This window comes from Melopsittacus undulatus, chromosome 4 (genome assembly GCF_012275295.1).
Source record: "Melopsittacus undulatus isolate bMelUnd1 chromosome 4, bMelUnd1.mat.Z, whole genome shotgun sequence".
NCBI classification, from domain to species: domain Eukaryota; kingdom Metazoa; phylum Chordata; class Aves; order Psittaciformes; family Psittaculidae; genus Melopsittacus; species Melopsittacus undulatus.
In genome coordinates, this window is record NC_047530.1 from 29578017 (window position 1) to 29595379 (window position 17363).

Sequence of the window (17363 nt, forward strand, 5' to 3'; positions counted from 1 at the left end):
CTTACTGTATCATGTTCAGATTCTGAGAGATTTTATTAATAAGTAATGAAGCATTTGGTAACTGAGGGTTATTGGAGACTATGTAAAGCTGCATTTGGAAATTAGGATTAATTTGAATGTTTTCCTTTTTAAAAATGCTTACCTGTAGCTAATGAAAAATAACACATAGAAGGGAAAAATAACTATGCCGAAATATAATTTTGACATATCCAATACATAGCAAAATATAATTCTGGCTTATTGAAGAGGGTATTAATTGTAATTACTGGTTTTATTGTGCCATCACCATAGATCAGATTTTAAAGATATCTTGTTTATCTAGGCATATTGAAAGTTACCTAGGTGGAGTAAGGATTTAGGTCCTCTTGAAGTGAATTCTGATTAAATATGATATCTTAATGCATTTAAAAATTCCATTATGCATCTTTTTGTGCCCAAAAGACTTTGAATATGGTGAGGGATTTGGCTTTTTTGCTTTTTTAAAAAAGGCCTTATAGATTTGAAGATTTCTTGTTATGCTAGTTTTCTTCTTTCAGAAATAAGCTGGATATCTACCATAATTTTGCTTTTTAATCTTTTTATTCATTAGTTGGACATTTCTCTGCACCTGTTTTTTTACTGTAACCCAAGGAATCAGAAGAAAGTTGTTCTTGCAACAGAAGCATCAAGTAGTAATATTATATGGGCATGAAAATATCACTCTCAATGCAGTTGAGGGAGAACCTGGTATTGGAACAGGAGTAGTGGAAGCTCCCTGGACCCTTTAGACAAATCTTCTCCTCATAACCATCAAAGCATTCAAGCTTTTCCTGTAGGACTTAGTCTTAACACTGTTTTGCACCCTGCTAGGCTGTGCCAAAATCTCTCTTCTCCAATTGCCAGGAATGCTTTCACCTTTTTTTTTTTTGTAAACTTACAGCCAATTTATACGCATGTATTCTTGTGCCAACATTATTCTCTAACTAAAATAGGTTTTCTCTATTCTGTTCTCTCTACTGTTTTTACAGCAAGTAACTTCATCTCCTCTCAGTTTCCGATTTGCTAGATTCAACAAACTAAGTCTGTTAGTCTCCTGTTGTAAATTAGGGTTTTATCTCAATAATATTCTGTTCCAGTTTGAATGACCTGTGTTGAATAGAGGAGACTACACAAGGTGCCAGAGGAGACCCTGCTGTAGCTGTGTACAGCACAGCTGCTGAAGTCTCTGTTGTCTTCCTCCCTGTTGGAAACTTCTTATGTCACTTGACTTCTAGTCTTTCACATTGGCACCTTTTCACACTGTCATCCCGTGGCAGCCTCATACACCCAAGTCTTTGTCCCAGGCTGCTTGGTTGCCAGGTTTCTACTGTGCTGCAGAACTGTGTCACCATTGTGGTATTTTCCACCTTGCTTTGCTGACTTCTGCCATATTTCTGTTTTCCTAGGTCTCATGATCAGCCTGTTGCTTTCTATATTGTATCCTCTTTTTGTTTTCCAATTCTATTATTACTCTCATCATTCTTGTGATGTGTTATTAATTCAAACAGTAAACATGATTAGTCCCAAGACAGTATCCAAAATACAGAAGATATATTCCCTATTCCTTAACTCATGCAAGCTAAGTATAAATGAAGGTTATTCAACCAAATGCTTTGGATGGTACAGTAAGATATATCTGTCTGTTCAGACTCAATAGCTGTTTTTTCTGGGCTGTATTTGTGTAGGTACCTAGGAGATATCGAGTAATAAATAACAAATTACTTCTGTTTTGACAACAGTGCCAAGGGCCTTCAGTCAGGGGTTGGGCCCTGCTTGGCTTGGCATTATAAAAATAATCCTTGGGCAGATGCTTTGGCAAAATAAGCAAAGAATAGCAGTTTGTATGTGGGGCAATATAAAATGGAGTGTAAGGGTGATGATTGAGCAAGGAAACATGTAAAAATCACTGCCCAACTGCAGGGAGACACGTGACTCCTGACTGAATGAGGAAAGAATCATCAAGACCTTGAAAATAACCTGTGGTACAGAAGAAAGCTGGAAGCACTTTCCCCCTCTTTTTATTAATTCCTAGAGGGTTTTGTTCTGTTCTGATGTGAAACTTATGTAGAACCTTGCTTGCAGTGACTACAGAACCTCCCTGTCACAGGCAGCACATAGGAGTACTCTTTTTTTCAGAAAGCCAGCCTCTGTAGGCTGTTGAAATTGAAAACGCCCTATTACTTGCTGCTGAGCCCCGATGATGGCCTGGGCACTGTAAAAGGAATGGCGTGTTGACCTTTCCTTGAGCAGACAGCGTCTGAACTCCACAAATCTATGAGTACTGTTGATTATGCAAAGTGACTGGTATAAATATCAGTGAGTCGGAGAGATGAAGCACTGCTTTCACTTCTTGTGATGATGACACAGAAAAGTCTCTTCAGAGATTCTCTTAACTTTCTGCCTGTGCCACTTCTGATTAGAGCTTTCTATTAGAGCTTTTTGAGTTACAAAATCAACCTCTACAATGTAGAACTGGCCAAAAGAAAAGTAAGATTTGCTGAGGAGATTACAACGTAAAGACATCCTGATCAGATTAAAGCTGGAAATCATAACATATTTAGGGGAAATCAGTGCTTTGACAAAAAAAACCCCCAAACCTAAAACAACCCCCAAAGAACCCCAAAATTCTCAGCAAACCAAACACATGGTAAAGTAACAAGCGAAACTTGTACTGGGCTGCAAAATGAAGAGGCCAACTCACCTTAGAGGCTTTTTATAACTGTTAGAAGCAAATGACATGAATTTGTTGGTCTTCATGTGAAAGAACTAGTGGAGATTATCCTAGCAGGATGCCAACAATTGTCTTAAACATGTTTGCCAAGTACTGTGGCATTTTAAAAACGTGCAAAGAACAAATAGATTGCCTTAGATTTGTGTGATTCCTTAGGAACTTACTCTTTCCATCATCTTTTGTAGAATGGGTATTTTCCTACTAATATTTCTTATTGTTTACTCAAATGATAAAAAAGCAGTTTTCCTAATTGATTCAATTGATTAATTTTTTTTTGCTTTTAAAGTTTGGTTGCCTGTTTATAAGGAGGATATGAAAAAAAGGCATTCCCTTTAATTTAAATTAACCTGGCACGTCTGAAGGTGTGAGCCATATGTCACTTAGGTACCCCTCTGTGTTTCTGCAGAGTTGATGTGTTGTTCAAGCCCATATCCAGCCACAAAGCGAGAGACCTAACATTATTCTGCAGATAAATGTTGTCTGTGCATCTGCTGCTACATAGGTAAACACCAGAACTGGTAGCTTTGAGATTTTATTTCCAGTTAGGAAGCAAAGGAAAATACGCAGTGAAGGACTAGGATAATCGGTATTGATTTCTGGGAAATCTTAGAGGAGTTTTGTTTGGGAAGGGGGTGGAATGTAGGGATTTTTTCTTTTATGTTTTGGTTTTTAATGGTTGGGGGGGGGAGGGGGGTGTTGTTTTTTTTCCCAAAGGGTCCAGTACAGAGATCAAGTATATGCTGACAGCTGGTAAACCAGAGGTCAACTTTCTTGAATGGGTGATGGTGTGATGACACTGAAGGATGTTGCTGTTCAATAGGCATGCCTGCTCCTTCTACCTATGATCTGTAGTGTAATGCTTAATAGAGCAAAGTCAGGCAAGGACTGAAAATAATTTTAAATGTTCTATGTCTCAGAATTTTAGTGATGTCTTCCAAGAAGGGAATTACAAACTAGACACTCAAAATACGTGACATCTGACCATGATTTTGAGAGAGTTAATCAATCAGAGGGTATTGTGGCTTCTTTCTCTAGATTGCTTGTTTGAGCATAGCCCACAGCTAAAGTGGTCAAATATCACTGTCCTTTTGATGCTCTGCATGAAATAAGTCCTGTTTTCTCTCCACTGGTTCTTGGGAAGCAAAGCTGGTTGGGCTAGTGCCTCTACCCAAGGCAGGAGTCTTCATACCATCCAAGACTGAGACACCAGTGAAAGACTTGACTTTTGAGAGACTGAGGGTACATGATGGGACCTGATTGCTCATGCGAGACTGGTTCCTTCACTAGTGCTAAATGGCTTATATTCTTAAAAAAATGTAACAGCAAACAAACAGCTGGTATTTGCTCTAGTGCTATCACCTGGAAAATCTCAGCTGCCCTTTTTTCTCTACAGAATAGGGCAGATGTGACATAACGTGTGTCTGTTTCCATCAACAAGCTTATGTCTGCAAAATTTGGTTATCTCCTCTATAAAGTTGAAAAGAACAGCTTGTATCTTTAACAAAAGGGGAAAATTGATATATTTGCGGGGGAAAAAAAAGTACTACTAATATTCAGAGAACTCATGTTTAATTAGTATAAAATATACAAATGCACACAGAAACAAAAAAAGGTTTTTGAAAATTAATTGGAGAATCTTATCTCAAAAATTAAGAACATTTTAATTTTACTAAGGTTAGGTGCCTGCAGCCACACCACCTTTATGTATTCAACTTCTTTGCTTTATTTTTTCTAGTTTCACATCTGATACCCACTAGTCACTGACAATCACTTTCCTGCAGGGAAATCAGTGACCCTAAAAGCTACCTGATTTTTGGATTGGAAGTACTGTTAACTTGCTCTGGAAATGCTGACTCACTTCACAGCTCAAGAAAAATCCAGAACCAGAAAACCCCTTATGTGAGAACATCTGCTTGGCTTCACAAGGGGAAATCCTGCCTGACCAATCTGGTGGCCTTCTATGATGAGGCTATGGAACTGTTGGACAGGGGTGGAGCAGTTGATGTCATCTACCTGGACTTGTGCAAAGCGTTCGACACTGTCCCACATGACATCCTTGTCTCTAAATTGGAGAGACATCAATTTGATAGGTGGATCACTGGTTGGATAAAGAACTGGCTGGATGGTCGCACACAAAGAGTTGTGGTCAATGGCTCAATGTCCAGCTGGAGACCAGTGACAAGTGGTGTCCCTCAGGGATCGGTGTTGGGACCGGTCTTGTTCAACATCTCGTCTGTGAAATAGACAGTGGGATTGAGTGCACCCTCAGCAAGTTTGCCGATGACACCAAGCTGTGTGGTTCGGTTGATACACTGGAGGGAAGGAATGCCATCCAGAGGGACCTTGACACGCTTGTGAGGTGGGCTGATGCCAACCTCATGAAGTTCAACAAAGCTAAGTGCCAGGTCCTACACCTGGGCACTCAGCACAGGGCAATCCCAGGCACAGCTACAGGTTGGGCAGAGAAGAGATTCAGAGCAGCCCTGCGGAGAAGGACTTGGGGGTGTTGGTCAATGAGAAAATGAACATGAGCCGGCTTCAGTGTGTGCTTGCAGACCAGAAAGCCAACCGTATTCTGGGCTGCATCAAGAGGAGCGTGACCAGCAGGTCAAAGGAGGTGATCCTGCCCCTCTACTCTGCTCTCATGAGACCTCACTTGGAGTATTGTGTGTAGTTCTGGTGTCCTCAACATACAAAGCACATGGAACTGTTGGAACAAGTCCAGAGGAGGGCCACGAGGATGATCAGGGGACTGGAGCACCTCCCATATGAAGACAGGCTGAGAAAGTTGGGGCTGTTCAGCCTGGGGAAGAGAAGGCTGCGTGGAGACCTCATAGCAGCCTTCCAGTATCTGATGGGGGCCTATAGAGATGCTGGGGAGGGACTATTCATTAGGGGCTGTAGTGATAGGACAAGGGGTAACAGGTTAAAACTTAAACAGTTGAAGATTAGATTGGATATAAGGACAAAGTTCTTTACTGTTAGGGTGGTGAGGTACTGGAATGGGTTGCCCAAGGAAGCTGTGAATGCTCCGTCCCTGGCAGTGTTAAAGGCTAGGCTGGATAGAGCCTTGGGTGACATATTTTAGTGTGAGTTGTCCCTGCCCATGGCAGGGAGGTTGGAACTAGATGATCGTAAGGTCCTTACAACTCTGTTCTATGATTCTATGATTCTTCATAGTGTGGTCTGCTCTCTTTATAGGGTGGAGTTAGCAGTCAGTCCATGCTGAAAGTCAGCCTGGTGGGCAGAATTGCAGAAACGCGTGATGAATAATTCAGGGGTTGCATAGAATTCACTAGTTTCTAAGCTTCAGCACTTAGGTTGGTAAGGATATGAGGGACAGAAATACAGAAAGAAATGGTCCAAGTAATGGGGGCTGAGAGGGAATCTGTAAGCATGTAATCAGAACTCTCGGGAAAACAAAAATTTGTGGTACATAAGCATTTTGCAGTATGGAATCGCAAGGTAAAAATCCATAACATCATTAAGATCATTATAATCCTGGAAGAAAGCCTTCTCACAGGGTCATTCCACATAGCTAAATATGCCAGGATAGAGATTTCCACTGCCTCATTCAGCCCATATCCTAGTGGGTTTGGACATCCTCTTGGATCATGTGGTGTTGAATTGGATCCCATCCCACAGAGGAAGACAAAGAAACTGTGTCTAGGAAGCTCCTTAGGAAGTTATCTGCCTGCTGGACGTTTATACGCTGCTTGTTCAGTATTATTCCCAGCACATTTCCTGTTCTGGAGGTTGAATCAAATACTATGGGTGTTGCCCAGTTGTTTCTGTTACTGCAGTCCCTGAGAGCTGATGATGTTGTGTGTACAATCTCAGATGTTGTAAGACATGAGCTGGGTGCTGAGATGTGCAGCGGGATGCAAACACTTCAAGGCACATACTTTAGTAGGCCTTTTGACATTGGAAGCTCAAGTCCTTACTGCTTTTTGGTGATTGGGTGGGTTTCTGTTTTTCAACTCAGGTTTTTTAATTTCTGTGTCTTTGTTTCCTATGCAAAGCTACTTGACTCCTTGGTGTGCAGTAACCTGCTCCAGTCCTGCTTCAGATTATTTTTCTAATAAAAAACTAAAACATAAAAATCGTTATATAGCCTATAACACTTTGAACCCAAGAACTACCTACACTTATTTATGTTGTGACATCATTTGAGCTTCTGGAAACTCCTCGTAGCCAATCTCATTTTTCCTTTCCTTTCTTGCAGGCTCTGATACTTCACCAGTTGGGGCGCTATAGCTTGGCAGAGAAGATTCTCAGAGATGCTGTCCAGGTGAACTCCACAGCCCATGAGGTCTGGAATGGCCTGGGGGAGGTGCTGCAGGCTCAAGGCAATGATGATGCTGCAACCGAATGCTTCCTGACAGCACTAGAGCTTGAAGCTAGCAGTCCTGTGGTCCCTTTTACGATTATTCCGAGAGTCCTTTGAGAGGGCACCTTGATCAACCAATTTTGGTCTGACTTCTGGGTGAGGAAACTCAGTGTATCAAGCTGCCTGGTAACTGGTTAGTTTGAAAAACTTTAGAGCTACAGGTAACAAACTCCAGTCTTTTGCGGGAAAGTGGCCAAAACAGTGATGTGATGCAATATATAAACGTTAGGCTGAGGGGACAAAATGACTAGCCAGAACCAAATCACACATATTGCTTGTTTTTGCCCTGGTAGTTTTAAAACATTGTTATATTGTTCATGGATGATGTGCCATATTTTGTTAGTGATACTTGAGTGTTACATAAAGTTATAATGGAATCGACTACCAAATGTAGAATACGTTAAAATTCAGTGGCAGAGCAGACTATTTTTAACAAGGCTGTTAATAAAGCTGTTCTCTTCCTGCCTCTCAATCTCTTTTGGCCCAAAGTCAAAATATGAAATTTCTGTTTCCATCTCTATTTTAGTCCAGGCCAGCAAATCAGTTGAGTTCTCATTTTCAGTTGTTAATAACTGTGATGTGTGGCTAATTGTTATTACTATTTAGAGCAAAAGCTGAGTACAAGAATATTTATATTTTACCAATGTATGCCTGTTACAAAAAATATATTAGTTATTTAAGTTTAACTTTTTTATGTGAATTCAGAGTTTATTTATCAATGGAAATATGTAAAAAGAAGCCTCAAATGGAATATTTACCGACATTCCTTATACGTGACCCACACTTGGCTAAATGGGAAGACTATGTTAATAATAAAATGATTTTTAAATGGAACCTTTCCTGTGTTCTGGTTAAGAACCCAAGGGGGACATAGATTGCTTGTGAACATATTTTTATGATGTGTGGCCTGTGACTGGCTGGCCTCAAACATAATTGTCACCAGAATGAAATGGCCTGAGGCTAGTCTAAAGGAAAGAAGCTGCTATATTCCTTGCCAATGGTATTATTATCTTAGATTTCAGGTTTCCTTCAATCTTCAACTCTCCTTTTTTATTCCTTCCACTCCAGCTCTAAATGAAGCTAGATTACTTGGCCTCTACATAATACATGGTCATTTACATATACCTTGGTGTGCTTAGGAAAAGCGTTTTAAATATTTACACACTATTCTTTGGGATTTCTTCCTCAGCATGTTCTGCACTTTATGTCCCTTGAAGGAAAAGTTGGCTGGTAACAAATTACTGCCATATCAGTAGTAATAGGACCAAATGTTTAGTAGACAAATATTTGCCAGAGTCACTCTGGAATGCATGGTGAAGAACGATTCGTTGCAATGACTATTCAGGATGCGTGAGCAACAGTAGTCTAGTGTGTGCTCATTTACAACACTGGGCTCATACGGAGCCTGAGAAGAGTTCCAGGTTTGCCATTAGACTGGGTGTTCCTTGTATTTGCCTGGTTTGTCCCAAGAAGCAGTTTTAAAGTGCTTAGCACAAGATAACAGATGATTCAGAAAAGTAACAGCAAATGTTTTTGTCACTCACAGAGAGCTTACTCACCTCAAATGCATGACAATCCTCACTGAGATATAGGCTCTGTGTGCTCCAGTGAGCATCTTCAAATAACAGAAGACATAAACTTGAGGGAGCTCTACAGTTTTGCCTCTTCCTTTTTCCCACTGGCATTTCATGTGCCTGTTAGGCTGAGACTGCTTTAAAATTGTAACTGCTTACTGCTTGGACTGTATGTCCTCTGTAAAATGAACCAAACCCGTGTAATAGGTAGTGTTTTCAAATCTATTTAAAAGCAAATAGAAATTGTGTCATCTTGCTCTCTGTGAAGACATTGAAGTTTTCCTTCCCCTTTAAAGCCCCTGTTTTGCATGTGTTCTTCCTACTGTCCTTGGGGTTTTTGCTCTCTCCCCCCCTGCCCCAGCTGTTCTCTCTTTTGAGTCCTAGGTCATAAATCAGCTGGGACAGCACCCACTGACTTTCAGCACGAGCTGTATGATACGTGGTATACCACAGGATACTGCAAATCCTTTATTTGTTTAATTCAGTTCCCCACAAGACCTTCTGCTTCAGTTACACGAATTTGTCACACTTTTTCCAGGCATGCACTTTCACCATTTTTATTTACCTTTTATAATATGAAAGCTGTTCTTACAAGGCAGTTTGCACCTAGATCTGAGAGTGGTGGTCTTTCTCAGGAGAGCACCTCACACTAAACCATATCACCCAAAGCTTTGTCCAACCTGGCCTTGAACACTGCCAGGGATGAAGCATTCACAACTTCCCTGGGCAACCCATTCCAGTGCCTCACCACCCTAACAGTAAAGAATTTCTTCCTTATATCCAATCTAAACCTCCCCTGTTTAAGCTTTAGCCTGTTACCCCTTGTCCTATCACTGTAGTCCTAATGAAGAGTCCCTCCCCAGCATCCCTGTAGGCCCCCATCAGATACTGGAAGGCTGCTATGAGGTCTCCACGCAGCCTTCTCTTCCCCAGGCTGAACAGCTCCAACTTTCTCAGCCTGTCTTCATATGGGAGGTGCTCCAGTCCCCTGATCATCCTCGTGGCCCTCCTCTGGACTTGTTCCAACAGTTCCATGTGCTTTGTATGTTGAGGACACCAGAACTACACACAATACTCCAAGAGAGGTCTCACGAGAGGAGAGTAGAGGGGCAGGATCACCTCCTTTGACCTGCTGGTCACGCTCCTCTTGATGCAGCCCAGAATACGGTTGGCTTTCTGGTCTGCAAGCACACACTGAAGCCGGCTCATGTTCATTTTCTCATTGACCAACACCCCCAAGTCCTTCTCCGCAGGGCTGCTCTGAATCTCTTCTCTGCCCAACCTGTAGCTGTGCCTGGGATTGCCCTGTGCTGAGTGCCCAGGTGTAGGACCTGGCACTTAGCTTTGTTGAACTTCATGAGGCTGGCATCAGCCCACCTCACAAGCGTGTCAAGGTCCCTCTGGATGGCATTCCTTCCCTCCAGTGTATCAACCGAACCACACAGCTTGGTGTCATCGGCGAACTTGCTGAGAGCACACTCAATCCCACTGTCCATGTCATCGACAAAGATGTTAAACAAGACCGGTCCCAACACCAATCCCTGAGGGACACCACTCATTACTGGTCTCCAGCCAGACATTGAATCGTTGACCACAATACTTAGCTTGCGGCCATCCAGGAATTTTCAGGCAGAAGGGGGAATCCTTGCAGCATATGAATTAAACAGCAACACTTATTTAAACATAGTTTTCAACAAAGAAAAAAAGCTACTAGGTTTTACAGCTATATTTTTGAATTTGTTTTTAAATCGAGTAAGAAGGCCAAGAACATGTACATCTATTTTGGCTGATATACAGAAAGATCTACCTTTTGCAATCTGCTGTTAGACCACTCTGGTGTCTCAGTCACCAGAGTGAGGCAAGCAACACCAGTGTGAAGAGCCTGCCCCTGGGAAGGATTCTCCTTGGTGCCGGTGGGTCAGTGTCATCTGCATGAGGGTTGCTTCTCGACTTTGTGGCTAACCAAATCTCTATGTGGATACACAGATCTATGTGTGCTCTTACTTCACCAGCCTGACTCAGAAATAACAGCTCTTCAGATGAATAGTAAGATAAATCAGGGGCTGATCCCTTCCTCCCTTGCCTCAGGGTTTTACTAAGTTTTGGGTAGAAGCCTAGTAATGCCTTCAGGTAGTTCTTTCATCTGATTTACTGTGCAAGTAGAAACACTGACATGCAGAAAAGAAGACAGGACTTCTCATCCACACAGCAGCCTGTACTGCACCAGTTTAGAATGGTTATTAAATTGCATTGCCAAGCACTCTAACTGTATCGCTGTAATGACAAGTTGCACAAGCTTGAGAGCTTCAGCTTTTCAACCAGATCCACTTCTCTGGAATAGCAGGTTTTAGAGACTTCCCTTATTCTGCAGTGTGCTTGTGCTACTCAAAATAATTAGTATTTGGTGTATTAAGCACGTACTACAATGTAACAACAGTCTGTTGCACATGATAAAAGGTCTGACTCTGTAGTGCTTACAAGAAAACTTATCGTTCAAGTAATTGGTTAAAGTTCCTGTCTAATTTTGGTGCAGATAACCAATTTTACTCCACAAATTCTTTCTTTTTTTGCTTTCATGATTGATAGCAAATCACAGGAACAAGAGAACTAATCCAAGCAGAACTAATCCAACTGTATCTTTGAAAACTATTGTCACTTATATGCATTTTAAACATCAAAGGCTATTTTTAAAAATGATGTGATTTTCCTTGAAAACTCACTTTTTCCTGAACAGACTGCTGTACTCGGGAATGACAATATAGAATAGTTAGGGTTGGAAAGGATCTTGAGATCATCTGGTTCCAGCCCCCCTGCCATGGGCAGGGACACCTCGCGCTAAACCATGTCACCCAAGGCTTCATTCTGGAGTTCCACATTTACCTCATTAATTCTTTGTTCAATTGTCAGTTAAAATGACATTTTTCTTAACTATCAGTCTGGCAATCATCCTCTCTGTCCTCTGGCATCAAGTTAGAAACCTTGTATGCTAAAATATGCTTTCAGCAAAGTACACTACTCCAGTACTTCATCTATTTAACCTCATCATCTCCAAATTAGCTTCCAATTCCCACTGGTGGACTATGCTGCAATATGTTGCATTTCCACATGCAGCTGATGTTACCACAAAAAACTAGCTGGTAAGAATCCTACTCATGGACAATAAGGAAGATAGATAATGAATATTCAGTTTCTGTCCTGTGTGGCTGTCAGTGCTGATTATATGAAACTTGACGGGAGTCTCTCATACTTGCAAAGCCAGCAAGTGGCTTGAAGAGGTGGGACAGTGAGATCAAGCACTGGAAAGAAATGCAACACCAAACATTTCTGGGAAGAAGAGTGCATGGTGGGTGGGTGTTGGTCTGACTTTGTTCTTCCAGTCTGGGGGATGCATGGTTCTGATATGCTGGTTTGTGGTCACCCTGGTCACCTGGCCTTTCTAGTTCCCAGTGTAAAGCACTTTTGTAGCCCAAGTGCCTGGTTTCTCTAATTATTATTTCAAAGACAGAAAACTCTACCTTTTAATTTCTAAATCCTTTAAAAAAGCTCCTGTTATATACTCAGTCATGGGACGGACAAGCGCTTAGACAACACTGCACTGTCATCTTTAGCAGGACATTTTCAGAGTACATCTGACATGTGATCTGGATGCAGCCTGTAAAGCATGGCAGGAATACACAGCAAAGCTCCTGAAGGTAAGAGGGAGAATTCTTTTGCCTTTCTAAATGTGCCTTCACTTAGAAAACATCTGGAGGAACTGAGTATAAAAACCTATTTTGGACATTAAAGGGTCAATTGCGTCACTGGTGTGCTGAATTCTTTTCTGTCTCTACATGAGACAGGCATCTCTGTAACACAGAGGTCACCTTTGTCTGCTTCTTCCAGGTATAAATCTCTACAGCCTGCTCCCTCCATCTGCACTGGAGTAGCACTGGCTCTTGGCTCCCTCTCTGCCTCTAAAATTGCCTCCCCAACAAAGTGCCGCTCCTCAGCGTGAAATTACTGAAGGCCCCCCATCTATCAGGCTTGAAAAAAGAACCAGATGTCAAGTAAATAAAATAATTATAGTATTTGTTGGTTATTACCACAGTGATGTGGCTTTGAAAAGGTGTGGTGACAGTGCTTTCCTATTCATTTCTATAGCTGAGCCCCTCCTCCTCTGCAAGGACAGTAAAGCTGGGGCTCCTTCCCACTGATACAGCTGAGGAGCAAACATCATGTTTGTCCATGTGTGTCCATGGGCTTGCTACCAAAGACAAATGAACATGCTTACGCTTTTTTTTAGTGTCATGTTTTTCTACACACGCGCATACAGGTACCTTACCAGGTTATAGGTGCATTTTACAATTAGGGCAGAAAGCTTTGAGAGAACTCAGAATTCCTCTGTGAGTTCACTTCAGCTTCTATTAAGCTGTCTCCTCTATAAACAGGCTTTGGTCTTCCAATACAAAGTTGGCAGTGCCAGGAAAGGAAATGCTGATCCCAATTTTCGCTTCCAATTCGTGTCAGATATATATCAAAAAATGAGCCTCAGATGTTACTGTTAGTGCAGGTTTTCCCAGGATTGTTGTTTTCCAAACAGCACCAACTACTAATGTAGGACTGGAGGGGGCAACAGAGGCCATAAAACATAACAACTTGCTTTCCTTTTGACTGCCTTGCAAAAATAGCTCCTTATCTAGAGTAAAACAATCTTCTGACTGGGTTTTTTTGGGGTTTTTTTTTCAGAAGGCTTGGGGTTTTTTCTTTCTTATTTTTAATCTTGCAAGCAAATATTTAGGGCAACAAACTCCTGGGTGCTGGAATGGGAAGCCTGCAACCTGCAGGGCAGGTCCAATCAATGAAGCATCCAGCAACTGCCTTCACTGACGGAGGACCTGCACACTCTCAGGCTAAAATCACTTCTTCCCACATGTATGCTTTGGGGGTAAGTCCTCCTCGTGGATCATATTGCCCTGCTCCTGTGGTACTTCCCCACAGTGGTGGCCAGCCTGCAAGAAGCCAGGTTTCTAGGGCAGGTGCTCCTGCCCACCACCGCTGCCTCTCCAGAGAGGAGCTACATGGTGTGGCAGCACTGCACAAAGCAGTAAATCACAACACACAATTGCTTCGTGATGGGCACTGAGTCAGCCAGCACCAGCATCTCAGAGATTAAAAATAAAAAAGGGAGTAGGCACAAGCTCCTCTGGCTTATGGAAAGCCCTGGAGAGGCCCACTGCAGATGCAGGCAAACCTTTGCTGTTTCCATCTTCTACTGTCAGAGAACTCTGGCGTGTTCTTCATTGCCTCTGTGTTAGAGGCTTCACCTGAAGAATCTGCAAGGCTGAGCTTCAGCAACAGAAAGGCCTATGCAAAACATGCTATGGCGTGTCAGGTTATGGTGCAACTTCAGCTTATGCCTGACTCAAACCAACAGCAGCTGCTGTTGAGCAGGGGACCGTGCCCCCCTACATTTGCTTTGCTCCTGTTATGTCTGGTAAGTGAGAGGCTACAGGGTGAGTCAAAGCTGCTCAATGTGCTCATACTTTTGGGTTTGTTATTTTACTGCAGGGGAGGCTGTAAAAGTGGGAAGGTGATGTAAGAACTAGCTAGCAATTAGGTAGGTTGGATTATGCCTATTGAGACCCTGCTATATTGTTTCCCCTCCCTGTTTTCATCAAAATAAAGGCTGATGTAGGATGCAGGGGGAAAGTTAGTTGATCTGGCAGTTCCCAGCTGGGTGCCACCCACATGTACTTGCAAGGTAGTTTCCCTGTCTTGGCTGCAGAGGACCACACTTTCCCTAAGAAACACACTAGGAAAGAGCATGTTTGCTTTCTGTTCCCAGCTGAGATGCCTTTGCTGTGAATAGTAGCCTGAGGTATTATGCTACCAATGCCTCTTGTTACATTTAGCTTGAAAAATAGAGGCCGGGCGGGAATAATGGTGCTCAGGAAAGTTAAAATGCAGTCATTACAAATGTGATGCTGATAGTCTGTGACACAGATAAAAATATACTACATGCTTATGTGGATGTTCTTGTTCAGAAATAATGTGGACTTTGCTCACTGTAGCTTAGAAATGCAAATGAAAATAAGTAAGCTGGTGCCTACAGTAGCCTAGACACATAGCTCCCAGCCTTGTTAGAATTACAGAGAAAAGGAGGTACAGATTATATAGGTCACAACTGAGAAGACTCAAAACAACTCTTATGGCCAACATACCTCCACACATATCAGCCTCACCCTGTGATTCTTATCTTGGACCTTGATTCCTTGTTTGTGGAGAGTTTGAATAGGAAGTGATGCTATTGCACAACTATTTCCTTTCCTGGCCCCAAAATGGACTAATTTTGTGATTCTTGGCCATTATCACCACCAAACATTCAGTGCTGCGTATTGTGGGTTGTAGTTTTTTAATCATTCTCCTCCCATAGGCCCAAATTAGGCCAATAGTAACTAACATAAGGCTGTGGCACACAACGGACTGACAATCCCAGCAGTCTAGCAATGCCCATGAGATAGTTCTGTCAGTATCAGGCTTCACAGATATTTCTAACAGGATTTTTGCTGGGTGTGGTACACTGTGGTATTTGGGATGCAGTCTTATCCCCATTTAGAAAGCAAGGCCACTGGTGGATCTTACACTTGTTTGAAAGAAAAGAGACCTGTGCAAAGCCTTGCCTACACTAGAAGTGCTCTCCAGATGATAAACCTGGTGCACAACAAGCCCATGTTCTTGTAATGCCCAGAGGTCTAACAGCACGGACACCACCTTGTGCTGTGCCTATGCGAACACATGGCAAGAAAGGGCTTTGCCCAGACAGCCTCACTCTATCTGGGAAATGAGGCACCAGATGTATTTAACCCACCCAGCAGCTACATGTTAAAAGGCTCGAACCAAAGGTGAGAAAATAATACATTTTCAGAAGTATTCAGAGTCAGCTCAAGTCCATTCCCACTAATTTAGTGTGGACAGCCATTAGTCAGCTAACGAGTACTCCTGAGGTCTGCACATGCTCCAGGAATGCTGGGCTTTCCATCATCTTGCAGGAAGTGAGTTAGCTTTTTTGTAAGCAGTTCAAAAGCAGATGTAGATTGTGCTTCCTTTATATTCTACTCCCCACTAGGCGTATATCAATACTCTTCTCATGTTCTGATGCTTCAGCCTCCTTCCTGTGCAAAGAGCAACGTGGATCAGTGAGAAACGCTGCCTCCATCCTGCTCTCCGTCCTGAATTTCTAGTTTCACTGGGACATGCTGAACAATATACTCCAGCGGCTTTTGTGCCCTGATTCCTGGAAGAAAGCATCCTCCAGAGAGCAGCTCACTTGGCCTGAGATGCTCAGGCACAGCAGCAGCTGCAGCCTACATGGAGAAGGGGTGGTATAAATAGCTTGCAAGAAGAGAGGCAGGAAAAATTACATGGTATGGTGCTATGGCCAGAGCTGCAGCATGCAGGTTCAGCTTGGCTCTTAAGCTTTGCTTTGACCAGCATCAGAGTTATATTGAATGGTCCTGAATTTGCCAGTTTTCTTCATTTGATAAAATTCAAGTCTTCTGAACCTTTTGCAGCTTTTACTGTAGTATCAATCAGTGACTGTGACTTTTAGAGTTTAATCTTAGTCATTGACTTACAAAAAAGAAAAAAAAAGTGTATGTATTCTGCAAGTCAGGAACTGTGCACTTGCCAAGCTTCACTTGCTAGGCTTCTGGTGAGGGCCTCACTCTGTATGCCATGTAGCCTTTGTGAACCCTGCCTTCCTCCTTGCAGGACAGCTAGCTTCAAAAGGGGAATGCTTTCTCCTTAATTCTTCTCACCCTGCTGATTGCCTTCCCTATGCTGTGAGAGCCATGAGTCCAAACACTCCCAGCCTGAGTTAGACAAGACAAGACCTGGACTATCCTATTAACTGTGTGGAAGGTGTAATTTCTGGGCTGTTGTAGCCTGGCCAGAGGCTCCAGTGGGGCTGACAAAGGTCACTGCTGCCATGCCTGTGAGCTGCTATTACTGTGCTGGTGTCCCATGTTAGTTATGGTCTGAGCACATTTGCACACAAAGCCTGAGGGCATTACAGCAAAGCAGTGCTGAAGCTTCAGGGATAGGAATCAGAAATCTAACAGGGCCAACCTGAGCACCACTGCCTATATTCAGTGCTCAATTTATGTGACACACAAACTTTGTACTGACCAGGAGATGCACTGGAATTTTTCGTGCTTTAAGCCTGTTGAACCCTGGAAGTGCAGGTTGCTCTCCTGAATGGTTACCTACATTCAGTCCGAGTTCATGGTGTGTTCTTCTAGATGACTCACTGTTGCTTGTGTTAACTCCAGATTTACCATCAAGGGAGATGAGGATTTGTTAACTAAACCCTAAATAGTGGGTGGGGAGTGGAAATGGCACTGACATTCTCAGTCCTCAAATCCACAAGCTGACCTGCTTGAGAGGTTTCACAAGACAATGCCAGGTATACCAAAAGGTAGCCTTTATCCATCACCCCAGAGTGGAAACACAGAAAATTCTTGGCTGAGGTCTCACCGGTGCCCCCAAAGGGAGGTACCTGCTAAGCTGAACCACCTTACCCAGCACTGCCAGCTCCCTGCTCCAGAGCTGGAGGCAAACAAGCTGCTGGAGTTGCAACGCACTGGTAGCCACAGCTGGTGACTACTTGTGA

General features: G+C 42.7%; 1 protein-coding gene across 2 annotated transcripts in view; it reads left to right on the forward strand.

The window, feature by feature from the left end:
- Positions 1–7973, forward strand: part of TTC7B (tetratricopeptide repeat domain 7B) — a 139073-nt gene extending 131100 nt beyond the window's left edge. For both annotated transcript variants that reach the window (XM_034062043.1, XM_031049398.1), the window contains exon 20: positions 6975–7973. In XM_034062043.1, the coding sequence (XP_033917934.1) occupies positions 6975–7196 (222 nt within the window). In that variant the 3' untranslated portion in view covers positions 7197–7973. The remainder of the gene's footprint in view (positions 1–6974) is intronic.
- Positions 7974–17363: the final 9390 nt, after the last annotated feature.